At 39.3% G+C, this 18,378-nt stretch overlaps 1 protein-coding gene across 4 annotated transcripts in view; it reads left to right on the forward strand.

The window, feature by feature from the left end:
* The window catches only part of ARFGAP3 (ARF GTPase activating protein 3), an 80,267-nt gene that overhangs the window by 7,874 nt on the left and 54,015 nt on the right, over window positions 1–18,378 (forward strand). For all 4 annotated transcript variants that reach the window (XM_084632380.1, XM_084632379.1, XM_084632377.1 and 1 more), the window contains exons 2-5: window positions 1,490–1,608; window positions 2,271–2,343; window positions 11,043–11,174; window positions 13,668–13,751. In XM_084632380.1, the coding sequence (XP_084488506.1) occupies window positions 2,317–2,343; window positions 11,043–11,174; window positions 13,668–13,751 (243 nt within the window). In that variant the 5' untranslated portion in view covers window positions 1,490–1,608; window positions 2,271–2,316. The remainder of the gene's footprint in view (window positions 1–1,489; window positions 1,609–2,270; window positions 2,344–11,042; window positions 11,175–13,667; window positions 13,752–18,378) is intronic.

Below are 18,378 nucleotides of genomic sequence, written 5' to 3' on the forward strand. Positions count from 1 at the left end.
GGATGGGCCAAGCTGAGGTGTGGGGTATTATGCTGAATGTGTTTGTGGCTGCCATTAACCAGTTCTTTATCTATAGACATACTCCTGAGCTGGTAGGAGCTGCTGCATTTGCTAACCAGATGCAAAGGGCTCTGTTTGTGTCCCATATTCCTCTTCTGTTTTTCACCAAAATCTGTACAGAGTTATGCCCACTGGTGCTTAGAACAGTCCCTGTAATCTTAGAATTGAGGTTCAAAAGTTATGTTACAGACAGAGAAATGCCATCAAGTTGAGTGTGAGGGTTCACTTCCTTCAGCCACCAAAAAATAAAAGTCAGGATTACTGAAACAAAACATGAAAGCTGAAATATGAAACTGAACTAATTTTTACATGCAAATCCTGAAAAGATGCACAGGCCCAAATCCTGCGTAACTTGGACGGAAGCAAGGGATTCTCCCTTCAGGCAAGAGAGTGGCTGTATGGCACTTCTGCCTGCTCACTCCTATGTTATGGGGAACCAGAGGATAAGGGCAACAACAGATCCTCTGGCTCTATTCCCAAACAAACACATTAGGAGCCACAGTGAGCTGGGTTATGCAATACATGGGGAGAATGCTCCCTATGTTCAGCAGAACCATACTGGTTTTGCTGTCAGGAACCCTTTGCATCTACAGGGGAAAAGGAAAGCATGCAGGACATAGTTACCAGCAATATTAACTGATGGTATATAAACTCACTGAGAAGAGAATAGACCTAGTTGGTATTAAACATGTTATCTGAATCACTTATTACCATGGAGAGAGAGAATGTCCTTGAAATGCTATTCCTTAAACACTTGTTTTTAGTAACATAGAAAGAGTTGTAACAGACTTATTCTTGGGCTATTTTGATATGGATTCTCTTAAACACGCATGTCGCTTGTCTCTTTTAAACACAAAAGCTTCAGAATATAAAAACTAAATGGCTGATAGGATAAGTTGATTGCAAGGAAGTGTGTTACACTTTTCACAAATATTTTTAACAAATAGAACATGATGATGTTTAAGATTCTATAATATATGTATTTGTATGTTGCCAGCAGTGTGCTAGATGCACTGCAGGTATGCATAAAGACAAATTCTCATCCCCAAGTATTTTACAATCTATGTAGCTGCTTACATTCTAAATAGATGGAATGAGTAAGTGTTCGTATGAGTGGAAGTGACTACTTTATCATTAAATATATTGAATTTAGGAGTTCCTTAGAAGACAGTGGATTGAACAGACTAGGAGCCAGGAATTTCAGAATTCTAATTCTGCTTGCTCTTGATTAGTTGTGAGAGTTGGGCAAGTTGCTTAACCTCAGTTTGTTTCCCCATCTATAAAATAGGGATAATATAAAATAAACTAGTCAACCTGTGATCTGGGGATTAATTAGTTTTAAAATGCTAAGCACTACATAGGTATTGATAATTAGTCAAAAAGTATCTTTTAGTGGGAATTGATTAATTTATTTGTTTATCTTTTTTAGGTGTGTTTTGACTGTGGAGCCAAAAATCCTAGCTGGGCAAGCATAACATACGGTGTTTTTCTTTGTATCGATTGCTCAGGGACCCATCGATCACTTGGTGTTCACTTGAGTTTCATTCGGTAAGTAGTTAGCATGATTCTATGCTAAATAAGTGGTAAGATTTGTTTCTAGTATTTCTGTCACAACATTGTGGTTCTTCAGAGGCTTTTATTGTGGACACTTATTAATGAGGGAATGAGCTTTTCATTCTAAGTTACTGGTTCACATCCATCTCATGATGCTACTGGCTGAAAATTATCTTTGTATTTGTTCAGGCAACTGGTATAAGCTATGCTAGCAAGAGCACTCTTTTGTCTGTATAAACTGCATCTTACACTAGGGTAGTTTGCAGGTGCAGCTGTGACTAGACCTTTGACACTGAAGAGTTAATTACAGTCCTGGGAGAAATTCTTTGCTAACCCTGCCTTACCTAAGGCTAACATGAGTTTTATGGACAGCCAAAGAGGTACTTTGATTCTTGGTACTTGGTACTCCTGGTGACCACCGACAGAAGGAGGTTAGTGTGGGCATGAAAAACCGCAGTAATTGCTATAGTGGCTGTATGTCAACTTAAGTTTGTAGTGTAGACATGCCTTGAGTTAGTGGATTATTGTACACAAAACCCCTCCAAGTTTTGAACTGTAATATTTATTACAAACTGGTAGTTTTTTCTTAAAACAACTTTTAAAAGATGTTTAAAATTGTTTTTGAAAATAACATTTAAAATGTTTCCTCTGCTTAGATCTACGGAATTAGATTCCAACTGGTCTTGGTTTCAGTTGAGATGCATGCAAGTAGGAGGAAATGCTAATGCCGTAAGTATATCTTAGAAATGTTTTTCTTATTTCAAGTATTTGCTTTTCATGTTTAACAGCTTAACACTTAGCTTCATTGCTCATTTTATGTGTTAGTGAAGCATTCAGGGATGAAGGAGTTAACTCCATAGCCCCCTAGAATATTTGTATATTTTTTGTGTGTTTCAAGTTTAAAATAATGAATTAACTGCTGCACTCCTAAAACTTTATACATCGTGTTGGGAAAAAACTAGTTTATATGGAAATGGGGTCATGACAATACGTATGCTGTTTCAAGAGATTTGCACAGACTTCAAGGCATAAGATCAATAAATGTGTCTCTCTTAGAATTCTAGCAAAACACAGAAAAGATATCCTCATGCTTAAAATAAGCCCTGGCAAAAACTCTCCAAGAGCAGAGAGGCAGTTCACAACTCATCAGGGTGTGTATGGGACAAGCCCAGCCCAGCCTCACAGGAACAAAGGACACTGGCCTAGGCAGCAACAAAAGAATCTGTTAGACTCTCGAGGGAGTCACCCAGCTTCCTTTGGTCAGTTTGGAACCGCAATGAGGTAATGCTCACCTGACTATGAAGTGGGGTGCAAAACCAAGAGGGAAGAAAGGACATAATAAAAGTGAGAGACATTTGCCATGCTTGCGCTCTCTCTCTGTCTCCTACCTGCATCTACAGACATCACACCAAGTGCTGATCAAACAGGAGAGCCTGGCTGAAGAGCAACCAGCCAGGCTGTGGTGAGAAGCATCTAAGTTTGTAAGGACATTGAAAGTGTTAAGATAAGCTTAGAATGCATTTTGCTTTTATTTCATTTGACCAAATCTGACTTACGTTTTGACTTATCACTTAAAATTTATCTTGATAGTTAATAAATCTGTTTGTTTGTTCTACCAGTGCGTTTGGTTTGAAGCAGCTCAGAGTTTCCCCTTGGGATAACAAGCCTGGTACATATCAATTTCTTCACTGAATTGACAAACTAATATAAGCTTGCAGCGTCCAGCGGGCATAACTAGACACTGCAAGATGGAGGTTCCTAGGGTTCTGCCTGAGACTAGAGATATTAGCTAGTGTCATTTGGTTACATAATCCAAGGAGCAGCTTACATGCCAGAGGCTGTGCGTGAACAGCCCAGGAGTGGGGGTTCTCACAGCAGAGCAGGGGAAGGCTGGCTCCCAGAGTCAAGGATTGAAGAGATCTAGCAGATCACCGGTCCAGATGCCACCAGAGGAGAACGTCATACTATATATGTGTGCAATAACAGTCCATGTCTTGAAAACAAAATAATCTTTATTAATTCAAAGTGGGGGGGAGGGGGAGAAGAGGAGGAGGGACAGGGAAACTGAGGCACCAGGTTGGGAGATGTGCATGAGAGAGAAAAACAGCGGTCACAGCAGGGTTCAGACTATGGGGAGGCACAATACAGAAAAGCAGGACACGTTACTGTGGGTCATTACTAAAATGAGTTTTCAAAGCCTCCCTGAGACACATTGCTCCACGCTGAGCTCTTCTTATAGCCCTGATATCTGGCTACTCAAAATTAGCAGACAGCCTGTCCACCTCCAGGCCCCACCCCTATGGAAACTTCTCTCCGGTTGCTTCACAGAGCAAGCAGCTATAACCATGGGGATATATTTTTCACTGAGGTCTAACCTAGTGAGCAAACTGCACCAGCGGCCCTTCAAATAGCCAAAGGCACATTCAACCACCATTCTGCACTTGCTGAGCATATTGTTGAATATCCAGTTGTCCGATTTCATGAGCCATGGGAGTAAGGGGTAGGCTGGGTCTCCCAGGTTCACTATTGGCATTTCAATGTTACCAGTGGTGATTTTGTGGCCCAGAAAGAAAATCCCTGCTTGCAGCTTTTTGAAGAGACCTGTGTTCTTCAAGACACACATGTCATACACCTTCCTGGATCATCTCATGTTGATGTCGGTAACAAACCCCCGGTGATCCACCAGTGGATGCAACACCACATAAAAACATCTCTTTCTGTTTATGTACTCTTTGGTAAGGTGATCTGGTGCCCAGATAGGGATATGCATGCCATCTATCGCCCAACAGCAGTTATGGAACCCCACTGCGGCAAAACCATCCAATATGTCCTGCACATTGCCCAGAGTCACTACCTTTCTTAGCAGAAGGTGATTAATGGCCCTACATACTTGGATCACCGCAACCCCCACAACAGAATTACCAGCTCCAAATTGATTTACCACTGACCGGTAGCAGTCTGGCGTTGCAAGCTTCCACACAGCAATCGTCACTGACTTCTCCACTGTCAGAGAAGGTCTCATTGTAGTGTTGCTGCACTGCAGGGCTGGGGAAAGCTCTGCACACAATTCCTGGAAAGTGGCCTTGCGCATAGGAAAGTTCTGCAGCCACTGCTCATCATCCCATACCTTCATAATGATGGGATCCCATCAATCAGTGCGTGTTTTCTGGGACCAGAACCTGTACTCCACTGTGGTCAGCTGCTACATGACAGCCAACAGCAACTGGGAATTGTTTAGTTCCATGACTACCCTCAGGGCTACTTGAAGGACATTGCCATGTTCCATGCGGAAGTTCTCACAGCTCTGGAAAAACCACAGGATAAGGCATATAGTGTTTGCAACGCTCGCCACGGTAGTGCACAGCTGAGCGGTGTCCATGCTTCTCTGCATATGGCGTATGCACGGCTAGACCATCCTTTTGAAAAAAGGTGTGAAATATTATGGATTGCTGATGAAATCAGAGGAGGGAGAAAACTGCATTATGGGACTTGGAAATTATGTTTCCAGTCACCCCTGCGAGAATGTTTTGGTCCCATAAGGCACTGCAAACCCTTCCCAAAACTCCCCTGTGGCAAGTTGCACTGTGGGATAGCTACTCACGGTGCACTGCTCTCTACATAGATGCAAGTGCTGCTAGTGAGGATGCACTCCATTGACAGAGTGTGGTGTGGACATGTACAGCTGACTTAATTACTGCGGTGATGGGATGTCGACTTAAGTCTGTAGTGTAGACATGCCCGTAGGTTTAAAGCATTTTCAACTACACATGATTTTTCCTAGAGAAGTTTTTAGACTAATTATAAAATTTCAACAAGGATATTTTCTCAATTCTTTGCATAGGTTTACTTCGAAATTTTTGCTGCTGTTCTGGTTTTGTGTGTTTGTTTTGGACAGGTGGAAGGGAGGTGAAAAAGATCACTTTACACTTAGATTTATTGCTCTGCTAATACAACCCTACATTCTTCTTTACAATTTAGGTGTTTTCCTAAAACATGAATCTTTTACATAGTTGGTTTTCTTGAGATAAGAATTACATTTGTACCAAGCTGGTATGTTATACAAAGGGAGGTTTCTTGGTCTAGATAAGACAGTCTTTTGGTTTCTGTCTCCATGGTTACAAAAAGCAGAAACCTCTTGGAATTCCTTTAACCGTCCTGAACATTTTGTCATATAACTAAAACAAACAGGTGTTATATTTTCCAGCATTTTGGCTATAACCTACTTGTATCCATATCTTTATACTCACTAAAGATACAAACAAGTTTTAATAAGTTAAAAAGTTACAATATATTAATATCAGTTTTGCATTAATAATGAGGTCTGTTCAACACACACTAATTAATTTAAACAGTTTTAACATTAAAGGTTCCCTGATTGCAGCAAGACAATCCCTGTTGAAATCTGGTCTCTTTTCTGGTCTTACTCCAGAATAAAAATAGAACTAGTCCACTAAACTAGCTGTGCAACAGTGCAAAATCTATGAAACACTATGACAACTGCAAACGTGCTAACAGGAGATTTTAATTTAAAAAAGTATTCCGAAAAATCTCTTCACGCATGTTGCAAAGAACCCTAGTCCTGCAAGTAACTATGGAAAGAAAGGAATTGAGAAAGCTGGGGACCAGACAGCCTCTTACAACCATGACTGAATGTTCTTGGCTATACAGGACACTCATAATCCAATAGGCACTGCTCTTCCTCATGCTCTCCAGCCTAGTTGAACTTATCTCCATACATGGGAATATGCAAACACCATCTCAACAAACAAATCTGATTACAGAATATCTTACTAAAATAAAAGCTTAAAGGAAAGAAAAAAATCGTTATTCATTCAGACTTCATGAATGGTGACAGTGGAGCTCTTCTAATATGAAAACTAATCTATCAACCTACGTAAATTATAGTGGTGCATTCCAAAACTGCTTGAAAGATCTTGGTTTGGTGAATCTGAAGCTTTGACACTTTCTTCAGAGCACAGTTATGGATGATAAATAATGCAATATTAGTAACAGGTAGAAATGTTTGCCAACCTACTATAGCTGAAGGCTGGATACAGAGTGTAAGAGTTTCTAGATGGGCTAACAAATCCGGCAACTGTGCTTCAGTCTTAACTGTAATCGGCTCTAAGCCCAAGATTTTCAAAACTGTGCCCCTAAAGTTAGACTCCTAAATACATATTTAAATGTCCAAATAAATTGCCTGATTTTTGAAAGTGCTGATCACTCATCACTTAGCAGCTGCCAGTGACTTTAATGGAAATTTCTGGGTGCTCAGCTCTTTGAAAAACGTGGCCATTTATTCAGGCCTCTAAATATACAGTTACAAGCATGACTTTAGGCACACAGTTTTGAAAAAGCTATTCCAGGAAGAAGAACCTCAGAAGACTATACTGATTTTCTAACTACCCTAGATATTTCTAGGGAGCAAATCACTGTGGTAGCTGAGGTTCAAGATTAAACTGCAACTGCAGTAAAGAAATAGCAAAAATTAATAATAGTCCAAAACAGGAGTTGGTAAAAAACAAAACAAACTTCATATGAAATATGACCATGCAATTTAACAGAATTTGAGTTCAGCTATTACAGAAAACAAGTTACCCGAAAAAATTTTAGTTCATTAGCTACGGTATTGCAAATTTCAGACAGTAACTCATATTAACTCATAGATAATGAATTTACAAGGGCCCTGTTGGTACCAATTGAATTGCATACAAGAGTTCTTGGCATTGCGTATTAGATGACAAAACACAAATTTTGAAGAGATAATTTTTAATATTTTCCCTTTACCACATCTGTATTCATTTAACTTTAAAAACTGAGCTTTAACCAACAAAAGTAAAGCACATAGAAGCAAAAGTAAAAACTAACCTAATTCTTTTGGGTATTTGCCATTTCTTTAAAAAAGACCTGCATTTTTGTCTTTTGATTTTCTTAGAATATTAGGATAGAAAATAACCAAAAACATTTAATACTATCATTTGTGTAATCTTTGAGCACAGCTGATTCTTCCCTTCACTAAGGCCAAAACATATGGAAAATTCAAAGTTCTGCTTTGCTGGTACAGCCACTGGAAAGCAGATAGCTACTTTACCTCAACTAGTTTTTTTAAAATAAAAAATAGCATATTAGAACATGTGACCCCCAAAATATTAATTGGAATTGGATACTCACCAGAGGTTCCTTCCCTGGCATCATGCTTGTCCCTGCTGCTGTGCTGTGACTGGCTGCACTGCTCTGGGATTAAAAACAGCTCCTAGTTCTTTGGGACAATGGATCCCTCTGCTTGCCTTTCTCCTCCTCTTCTTCCTTATCCAAGACCACCTCCTCAGTGTTGCCTGCAGTGGCCCTGGACTCCGACTCCTCCAAAGTTTTGATGCAGCTCTTGGGTGTCGTGGTGTGGTTGCCACTGAGAATAGCATGCAGCTCCGTGTAAAAACAGCATGCCTGCAGTGCTGCACCAGAGTGACTGTTCACCTCCCTTGCCTTCTGATATGCCTGCTGCAATTCCTTGATTTTCATGTGACACTGCTGCGTGTTCCTGGTGTAGCCCTTCTCCCCCTGTCCTGAGCAATCTGCTCATATATGTCTACATTTCTATGGTGGAATCGGAGCTGTACCTGTACAGCCTCTTCTCCCCACAGACTCAGAAAATCCATCACTTCCTGTGTACTCCCAACGTGGAGCCAGCATGGTCAGCTGGGCAGGCGGGCGCTCTGCGCCAAACAAACAGGAAATGGAAATTCAAAAGTTCACGGCCCTTTAACAGGGGAGGCGCTGTTCCCTGTGTAGCTGACTGTGGGCAGCAGAGTTGAGAATGGTGACTAGAGCAGTCACAGCGGAGCATTGTGGGACATCTTCTGGAGGCCAGTTAAGTCAATGTAAGCAACGCAGTGCCTATATTGCCACCATGTCGATCTATATTGAATTAAGCACTACGCCTCTTGAGGAGATGGAATAATTAAGTTGACGTACCAGGTGAGTTACGTCGGCAGAAGAGACCTGGTAGTGTAGATACAGGCATTTTTAGGTTGACATAAGGCAGCTTACATTGATCTAACTGTGTAGTGTAGATTAGGCCTATGTTTATTTCTTAAATGTTGCAGTGGCAGATTGTTTTGTTTAGTTAAAACACTTGCAAATATGCCAGTGTCTAATGTAATTTCTTAATATCCTTGCTATAAATGGTAACATGCTTTAAATATCAACATAGAATTAACGATTTTACTAAACTAATTACTAATGTAAGAAATCATTTAAGAATAGAATGTTTATATTAACAGGGAATTAATTAATTATTAGTAATGCTCAAGCAACTCCCTCATGCAACTCAGGAAGACAAGAATAAATCTTCAAAAATTGTTACAAAGAATCAACAACTTGTTTAAATAACTCTCTTAGAAAGACTTTACATAAATAATTACTAATTTCAAAAAACTATTTTGAAACAAAAAAAATTTATATAAAAGAACAGGAGAGTTTGGGCTTTCTGAAAGCATTGTATTTTCTGTTGAACTGTAATAAAATTGAAGTGCTAGCTCCAGAAAATGGATTGAACAAAAAGGAAGAGTTAAAACTCTAACTTCAAAGATGTTGTGAGACCCTCCTGCCCCAAAGACAAAAGAGATACAACTGTCAAGAAAGAATTATAATTGTAATGCATATATCATTAACAAACTACATCTTCATAAGATGAAGAGGCTCTTAAGGACAGCTCAGGAAAGTACTGAGCCAGTGAAAGAATGACAGCAACCAACTCTGAATCTAAACATGCATGAAAGAGATGTTTTCCCATAATTTTCATGAAAATAGGAAGGAAAGGGTATAAAACTGTGAAGTGAGCACCTCCTCCATCTCACACATACTGCTACCCTGCTTAAACGGCAAGCATTCCACAACTCATCCTGTCCGTCTCTACAAGCAAGCTACTACAGACAGCTAAGAACAGAAAAGACTCAAGAAGAAACCATACCCAAGGAAAACCTACCCAAGACTTCAATGTGGATTGGTGAGAAGTTAATAAAAAAACACTGCAAAGGGATTATATTTGAAATTCTTGTAATGATTTTATTGGGCTATGGAAATGCTATTGTAACTCAAGATACTAACATTTTCTCCTGTTAATCACCTAATGGTTAGACTATGTCTAACTCAGCGCACAGTCAGCCTGTGGAACTCCTTGCCTGAGGAGGTTGTGAAGGCTAGTACTATAACAGGGTTGAAAAGAGAACCTCCATGAATTTATCCAGTTAAGTCCATTAATGGGTATTAGCCAGGACGGGTAAGGAATGATGTCCCTACCTCTGTTTGTCAGAGGGTGGAGATGGATGGCAAGAGAGAGATCACTTGATCATTACCCGTTAGATTCACTCCCTCTGGGGCTCCTGGCATTGGCCATTGTTGGTAGACAGGATACTGGGCTGGATGGACCTTTGGTCTGACCCAGTATGATGGTTCTTATGTGTTCCTGGAGAGAAGGACCAGTCTAACACTGGTAAACAGAGAAATAGTAGGATTTAACTGGATTTGAGATTCTTAATATTTGTAATTGACCTGTCTCAAGACAGGTGCTTAAAGTAACAAATTTCAATATTTCTTTTGGTTTCATAGGATTTAATTGAGATTGTTTGCTTTGCCCATCTATAAGCTTGCTGGCTATTAATAAAACCTAGACAACCTTCCCTTAAACCAATTATGTCCTTATACAAATAGTTTTTAAGCATCTAAGATACTAAGTCTGGTTTCACAATAATTTTGGGAAACAATATACCTTGGTCTTAATTAACTAAATGAAGAATACTCCACAGATAGTATTGTCAAAGGTGTAATCTCTGCTAAAAGCTCTCCACAGAGAGACATAGAGAAAGTGGTTACTTTGGTTAAAATCTCTGATCATTTGGGTTGTTTTGTTTAATATTTTCTTTTCTATTTTTTAATAATAAAATAGCCAGGGTTAATAACTGCCATTACGTTGCTTGGTTTTTAATCATAGTGTTCTGTAGGAGTTCTTTTACAAATCTTATGTCTATCTATGGGGATGTGACTCCATTTTAATCTCATGAATAGCCTTTATCAATAATTCCATGTTTTGATTTTTGGTTTTCCATGATTTGGCAATAAAAGAAATAAGTAATGAGAGCTGGCTTATAATTTCTTGTTTCTTTGAACTAAATATTTTTGTATGTAGTGATGTTGTAGCCATGTTGGTCCCAAGATATTAGAGAATCAAAGTGGGTGAGGTAATATCTTTTATTGGACCAACTTCTGTTGTCTCTTACCAACAGAAGCTGGTCCAATAAAAGATATAAATAATTTCAATAATTTTTAAAATAAAATTATTTGGAATCTAACCATTTAAAATTACCTCGTTCTGTCCCACGAATATTTAATTCTGTTTCTCATAATATGCATGTTTTTGTTTATTTTTATAGTCTGCATTTTTTCAACAACATGGGTGTATAACAAATGACACCAATGCCAAGTACAATAGTCGTGGTGCGCAACTTTACAGGGAAAAGATTAAATATCTTGCAACACAAGCAACAAGGAGGCATGGTACTGATGTAAGTAATGCATTAGATCATTCATTTTAATATAAAATAATTGATTTTCTGGCTCCAAAGTAATTTTAGATTTCTAAACAGTAGCCAAAATGTAATGTGAAAAGTGGTGTTTGTTTTTGTAGCTAAGTAAATACAAATTGCAATGAATCTGTGGGGCTAGGAGATGAAGTACTGAAACTAATCTTGTTAGTTGGGGAGGGACGGAAATGCTAAAAAGTCAAGTGTGAGCTAATATTGTCCCACAGTTTTGGATTAATTAGATGAGTACTAACTACCGTGTTAATAGTTATCAATGCTAGAAAAAACCTTACAGATTTCATTAAAAAGATGTAATTTTTATTGTTTTTAATTACAATTATTGTAGTTACGAAGTAGCACATTTATGAATTTATGTAACTTTAATGGGAAAAGTGCCAGTATTTTTTTTGTAAAGTGTATGTCTGTTGCTTCTTCTGGAGTTGAACCCTTATCAGTTAATAGAGCAGGTGAAAATAGTACAAAAAGGGATGGTCAGCAAGGGTTATGGAATGCATACTTAAAAAAATACATTTTGGCTTTGGTAATGATATGGGGACTTTCTTTCTCTGGGTCACTTGTTCAAATCCTGCCTAAGCTAGTATAGGAGTAAAGTTATTAACTTATTATTCTGTGACCTTTATGGAATAGACTGCTAGTTTTAGTTTTCTAGTCCACAAAATTCAAACTGCCATGAGAAATGACTTTCTTATCAATTGTCCCAGGGTGCAGGCAAAGGTTTAAAGTCCTGACTTGCAAGGTCCTGCAATGTGCCAAAAGCCTTCAGCCTTCTTTCAAAATCAGTGGGGAGTTAAATATCAGAACCGTGCCAATTGAGCCCTTAAATGTGATGGAAACTTTGGCACCCTCTTGTTCTTGGGAGTGAGTGGGACGATTCCTTCAAAGTAGGGCTAAGCCATATTGAGAAAGTTTGGAAGGCTTTTTGCAGTTGTCTTGTGTTTTGATTGTTATACTCTGATTCAGAATAGGAATATTAGGGAGGGAAATGTAGATAGCTGTGTGAGATTTGGAAAAAAATAGTGGGTTTATCTTATTGCATCAAGCTCCAGGGCTGTTTAAATGTTGTTTGAACTGTTGTCCACAAAGGTCGTAGAGAGGCATTTTCCCCAGGAGGAATTCAACAGTCTGGAGGGAAACTGCTTTTCACAGTGGGAAAAGAAAGATTCATTTAAAAATCAAGTGGGCTTAAAAGACAACAACAACCACTTCTCTCCCCATGTATTTATTTGGGAAAATCAGTAGGTATCCAGCCTGAAAGTTATTTCTTAAACATTACCTTATGCTTTCCTGTAATCATCTTAGATTGCTACTTAAGGTACTTGGTGGCTTTTTAAAATTGCATATAGCATAGCTACACCTGCACAATGATAAATAATTTTTTGGGATTCTGAATTCTTTAAGGAAAACAATGTATCTCTGAACCTTTGAACAATTCAGTTTAAAATTGTACATATAATTATGCAGAAGTGTATGGCATATATAATAGGTATGTGATGTAAGGTATGTTGAATATGAACAAATTGTTGAAACTCTAGAACCTATTTTTATTATTTAGTTCAAAGTATGTTTGTTCATCTCAGTCAAATGCTACACTTTCATTACATTATAATTAGCACATTAGGTTTTGAAAGCACTGTATCAACACTTAAAAGAACATTTTTTCAATTCTTGTTTTTATTAAAAAGGTTCAGGGGATAGCTCAGTGGTTTGAGCACTGGCCTGCTAAACCTAGGGTTGTGAGTTCAATCCTTGAGGGGGCCATTTAGGGATCTGGGGCAAAAATTGGGGATTGGTCCTGCTTTGAGCAGGGGGTTGGACTAGATGACCTCCTAAGGTCCCTTCCAACCCTGATATTCTATGATTAGCCACTCATGCACCAGCAATAGAGTGGCTCCAGCCAGTCCCATCCATCTACCCAGCCTAGGGTCCCAGGACTGTATCATCCTGCCCCAGTCAAAAGTGTAAGTTTATTACCCTGTCCGCTCCTTCCTCAATTTGAAGAGAATATGCACAGTTTTGGGGAAGGGATAGCTCAATGGTTTGCGCATTGGCCTGCTAAACCCAGGGTAGTGAGTTCAATCCTTGAGGGGGCCATTTAGGGATCCGGGGCAAAAATTGAGGATAGGTCCTGCTTTGAGCAGGGGATTGGACTAGATGACCTCCTGAGGTCCCTTCCAACCCTGGTGTTCTATGATATAAGGTAACGGGTAGGAAAAGAGAACCAGCCTTGGACAGTTATTGGAGTGGGACAGCAGACCATGTGGAAAATGAAATGTTGCCTTTGGGATAAAAGGCTGTGTCATGAATCTCGCATTGTCCGTGTGCCTAAGATCAATTTAAGTCCCAGTTTTAAAAAAAAGTTTCATTTTTGTCCTGTATATTTGGAAGAAATTTTAAATATATTTGTGTAATGTCAGATGGAAACTGAAGTTCTTATCATATAATTTTTTTTTCTAGTTGTGGATAGATGGCTGTGGAATTCCGCCTGTGTCACCCCAACACAAAGAGGAGGATTTTTTTGCATCACATGCTTCTCTGAAGGTATGGAATATGCTGTACATAATTCTTACATTAGTCTTTTCAATTGCTTATTGTCTCAGTGTTGTTAAATGTATACTTTGTGATAGTTAGACACTAATATGTGAAATACAACTCTTTTATAGGAAGGATGCTAGTCTGACAACAGTTTGGGTTGAAGCTACTTTCCTATTTATTTTGTGATCCATAGATGCTGTACTTTTAGTCACAGTAAATTTGTCAGATGAGATCAAAACATTATAACTGATTAAATTTCCCATAAATTTATGGTAAATCAATAAGAGCACAATAGCTCCTAGCAAATATTTAGAAGTGGAAATTTTCCTGAAAAAATAGAATCTCCAGAATACTTATTTGATCTTTATAAGAGCTAAAGTATTGTACTTCACACTAAAAGAAAAGGAGTACTTGTGGCACCTTAAAGACTAACCAATTTATTTGAGCATAAGCTTTCGTGAGCTACAGCTCACTTCATCGGATGCATACTGTGGAAAGTTTAGAAGATCTTATTATATACATACCAAAGCATGAAAAAATACCTCCTCCCACCCCACTCTCCTGCTGGTAATAGCTCATCTAAAGTGATCACTCTCCTTACAATGTGTATGATAATCAAGTTGGGCCATTTCCAGCACAAATCTAGGTTTTCTTCCCCCCCCCTCCTTCCCCCCCCCCCACAAAGCAGGAGAGTGAGTTTGTGTGGGGGGGGTGGGGGTGGGGGAGGAGAAATGGCCCACCTTGATTATCATACACATTGTAAGGAGAGTGATCACTTTAGATAAGCTATTACCAGCAGGAGAGTGGGGTGGGAGGAGGTATTTTTTCATGCTTTGTGTGTGTATAAGAAGATCTTCTAAACTTTCCACAGTATGCATCCGATGAAGTGAGCTGTAGCTCATGAAAGCTTATGCTCAAATAAATTGGGTAGTCTTTAAGGTGCCACAAGTACTCCTTTTCTTTTTGCGAATACAGACTAACATGGCTGTTACTCTGAGTACTTCATGCTGTCACTATTCTCTTTTAATTTTAGTTCAGTTTTCAGCTGAATCTTAGTCTGCCTCACTTCCTCTGTGCCCGATGCACCTTTCTACAGTTTCACATAGAAGTGATAGAGGCAACATTCAGTTCAGTTGTTACAGCTTCAGTAGCGTGGGCAGTATGGTAACAGAAAAATCCAGATGCCTGGACTAGAAAGCAGTTTTAGCAGCTATGATCTTAAATTTGTAGTAATTTGATATTATTACAAACGACATCAAGTATTGCCATAGTAGAATGCCCAAAGAGACAAAGAACTTTTCAGAAGGTTCAAGCATATTTCTCAATGGGGAGAGAAAGATGATAAGAGAAACACAGCAATGGTCAGTTTCAGTTTTCCACAGAAAGTTAGCAGTGACTGGATGACTACCATAGCAAATATCAGTGTAAGTAGGGTAGGATCTCAGGCTAAAACAGGAAAAGAACAACTTAAGAATCATTTAAACAAGTTAGATGTGCTCAAGTCAGCAAGGCCTGATGAAATACATCCTCGAATACTTAAGGAACTGGCTGAGGAGAACTCTGAGCCATCAGAGAACTTGTAGAAGATCAGAGAGATTCCAGAGGACTGGAAAGGGGCAAATATAGTACCTAGCTATAAAAAGGATAAGGACAAACCAGGAAATTATAGACATCAACTTAACTTCTGTATGGCAAGATAATGGAGCAAATAATGAGTTTGTAAAAACCTAGAAGAAAATAAGGTCATAATTAACAGTCAACATGGACTTGTCAGAACAAATCATGTCAGACCAGCCTAATATCATTCTTTGACAGGGTAACAAACCTTGTGGGTAGGATAAGAAGCAATGGGTGTGATATCTCAACTTTAGTAAGGTTTTTGATATTGTTCTACATGATCTTCTCATAAACAAATTAGAGAGGTATAGCCTACATGAACCTTCTATAAGGTGGTTGGATAAGGGTACTCAGAGAGCAGTTATCAGTGGTTCACAGTCAAGCTGGAAGGTCATGTAGAGTGGGGTCCTGCAGGGATCTATCCTGGGTTCAGTTCTATTCAATATCTTCAAAAATGATTTGGATAATGGCATAGAGAGTACATTTATAAAGTTTGCAGAGGATATCAAGCTGGGAGGGGTTGCAAGCATTTTGGAGGATAAGATTAGAATTCAAAATGATCTTGACAAACTGGAGAAATGATCTGAAATAAATGGGATTAAATTCAATAAGGACAAATACAAAGTACTATACTTAGGAAGGAATAATTAATTGCACAAATACAAAATGGGAAATGACTGGCTAGGAAAGGCAGAAATGACCTGGAGGTTATAGTGGATCACACACTAAGTATGAGTCAACAAGGTAATACTGTTGCAAGAAAAGCGAACATCATTCTGGGACCTATTAGCAGAAGTGTTGGAAGCAAGACCCGAGAAGTAATTCTTTCACTCTGCTCAGCCCTGATAAGGCCTCACCTGGAGTTTTACTCCAGCTCTGGGCACAACACTTTGGGAAAGATGTGGACAAATTTGGGGAAAGTCCAGAGGAGAGCAACAAGAATGATTAAAGGTCTAGACAACATGATATACGAGGAAAGATTGAAAACAATTTGGTTTGGTTTGTCTGGAGAAGAAAAGACTGAGTGTAGGGATGTGGTAGCAGTCTTCAAATACATAGAAGTTGGTTATTAAGAGGAGGGTGATAAGTTCTCCTTATCGACTGAGGACAGGACAAGAAGTAATGGGCTTCACTTGCAGCAAAGGAGATTTAGGCTAGACATTAGGAAACAATTCCTAACTGTAAGGGCACTGGCACAAATTACCTAGTGAGGTTGTGAAATCTCCGTCACTGGAAGTTTTTAGGAATAGATCAGTGCAGGGGACTGGACTAGATGACCTGCCAAGGGTTCTTCCAGTCCTATATTTCTGTGATTCTGTATTGACAGACTAGCCCTTGGTGTGCAAAATACCCATTCCTTATCAGTTTACTAACGTTGGTATTAAAGTTGTTATAGTATAATAGCGTGCACAGTGCTTTACAGGCAAATAAAAAGTTACCCTCGGGTGCTTACTAGCTACATTAGCTAAAAAATGACAATGAAAATGACAAGACTACACTGGGTATAATTTTGGGGGGAATTTAAGGAGAGGGAGATGTCAGCAGTTAGTAATGGGTAGGGCTCAGTGTCTATCACGGAGGTCGCTGATTCCGTGACTTTCCGCGACCACTGTGACTTCTGCAGGGGCCTGTGTGCCTGATCCCAGGGCTGCCCAAGCAGCTGACTGCGGGGCCAGCTGCTCAGGTGGCCCCCCAGGGACAGCCACACCAGCCACTGCTCCGGCCCCCAGAAGCTGTTGCCGCTGGCCCTGGCCAATCCCACCCCAGCAGCACCCCCCCCCCCTCCTCCCAGTCACTCCCCCAAGATTTAATCACAGGTATTTTTAGTATAAGTCATGGACAGGTTATGGGCCATGATTTTTTGTTTATTGCCCATGACATGACCGTGACTTTTAAAACTTACTAAAGTTTACTTACTAAACTTACTTACATGACTTACTAAAAATATCTGAGACTAAATCGTAACCTTAGGAATGGGGCAGTACTGCTCTTAGAGTGCAGTTTCAATGAAAAGCAATTCTTTTACATTTTTTCTCAGTTTTCACTTGAAATTATTTTTTAAATGAATTCTTACTGTATTTATAAGGCTTTTCAGAAGTTGTGAATTTTTTAAGACGGGATTCAAATGTATCTGGCTGCATGATTTTGTGGTTCTTATCACCATTAGTACCTGAGTGTCTCACAAACATTAATACATTTATCCTTTATAATATCTCTGAGAGGTATGGAAGTATATCCTCATTTCATAGATGGAGAACTAGGGCAGAGTTTAAGTTGCTTTCCCAACACCACCCAGGAATTCTGTGGCAAAGCCAAGAATTTAACCTAGCTATCCTGAATTCTGATTCAGTATCTTAGTGACAAGACTTCCTGGGGCTGCAAAATAAGTGGAAGAATTCTAAGCATAAAAGTTATCATGGAAGATGATGTGAAAACAAGAGTGGAAGAAAGGGGCTAAGGAATACTTGGGCAGAACCAAAGAAGAGAGCAAGAAATGAAGTAGAGTTGTAGATGGGAGTAGAGTTGTAGAGATCCTTGAAGCTTAGGACCAGAACCTGGAATTTGACGTGGAAGCCAGTAAAATAATTTAAATAGAGAAGTGACATGGTCTGAACAGGAGAAAGAGATGCTTTTCACAGAATGTTTTTGGATGGCCTGTAAAGGAGGGACTCCAGAGAGGAGCAGGTTGGCGGTAGTCCTTGCAAGAGATAATCAGGGCATTGACAACGATTTGACAATAGGGTTGTGGGAAAGCATTAATTTGAATTGTAAAGGAAGAAAAAGCAGGAGTTGGTGACAGGTGCATTTTGGGGAGAGAGCATAATAAATTATGCCAAAGTTGCAAGCCTTGCTGGTGGGTAGGATAGTGAAATTTTCTATCCCGAAGAAGAAGAGAGTGTTGCCAGGAAAAGATGAGATGGCAGCTCAATGTCCAAAATGAAACATTAAGAGAGTTTGAGATGCAAGACTACAGAGAAGGGAAGAGTTTGGGAGTAGAGCAGTAAATAAACTGTGC

Source organism: Lepidochelys olivacea (assembly GCF_965140295.1).
Source record: "Lepidochelys olivacea isolate rLepOli2 genome assembly, chromosome: 1".
Classification (NCBI taxonomy): domain Eukaryota; kingdom Metazoa; phylum Chordata; order Testudines; family Cheloniidae; genus Lepidochelys; species Lepidochelys olivacea.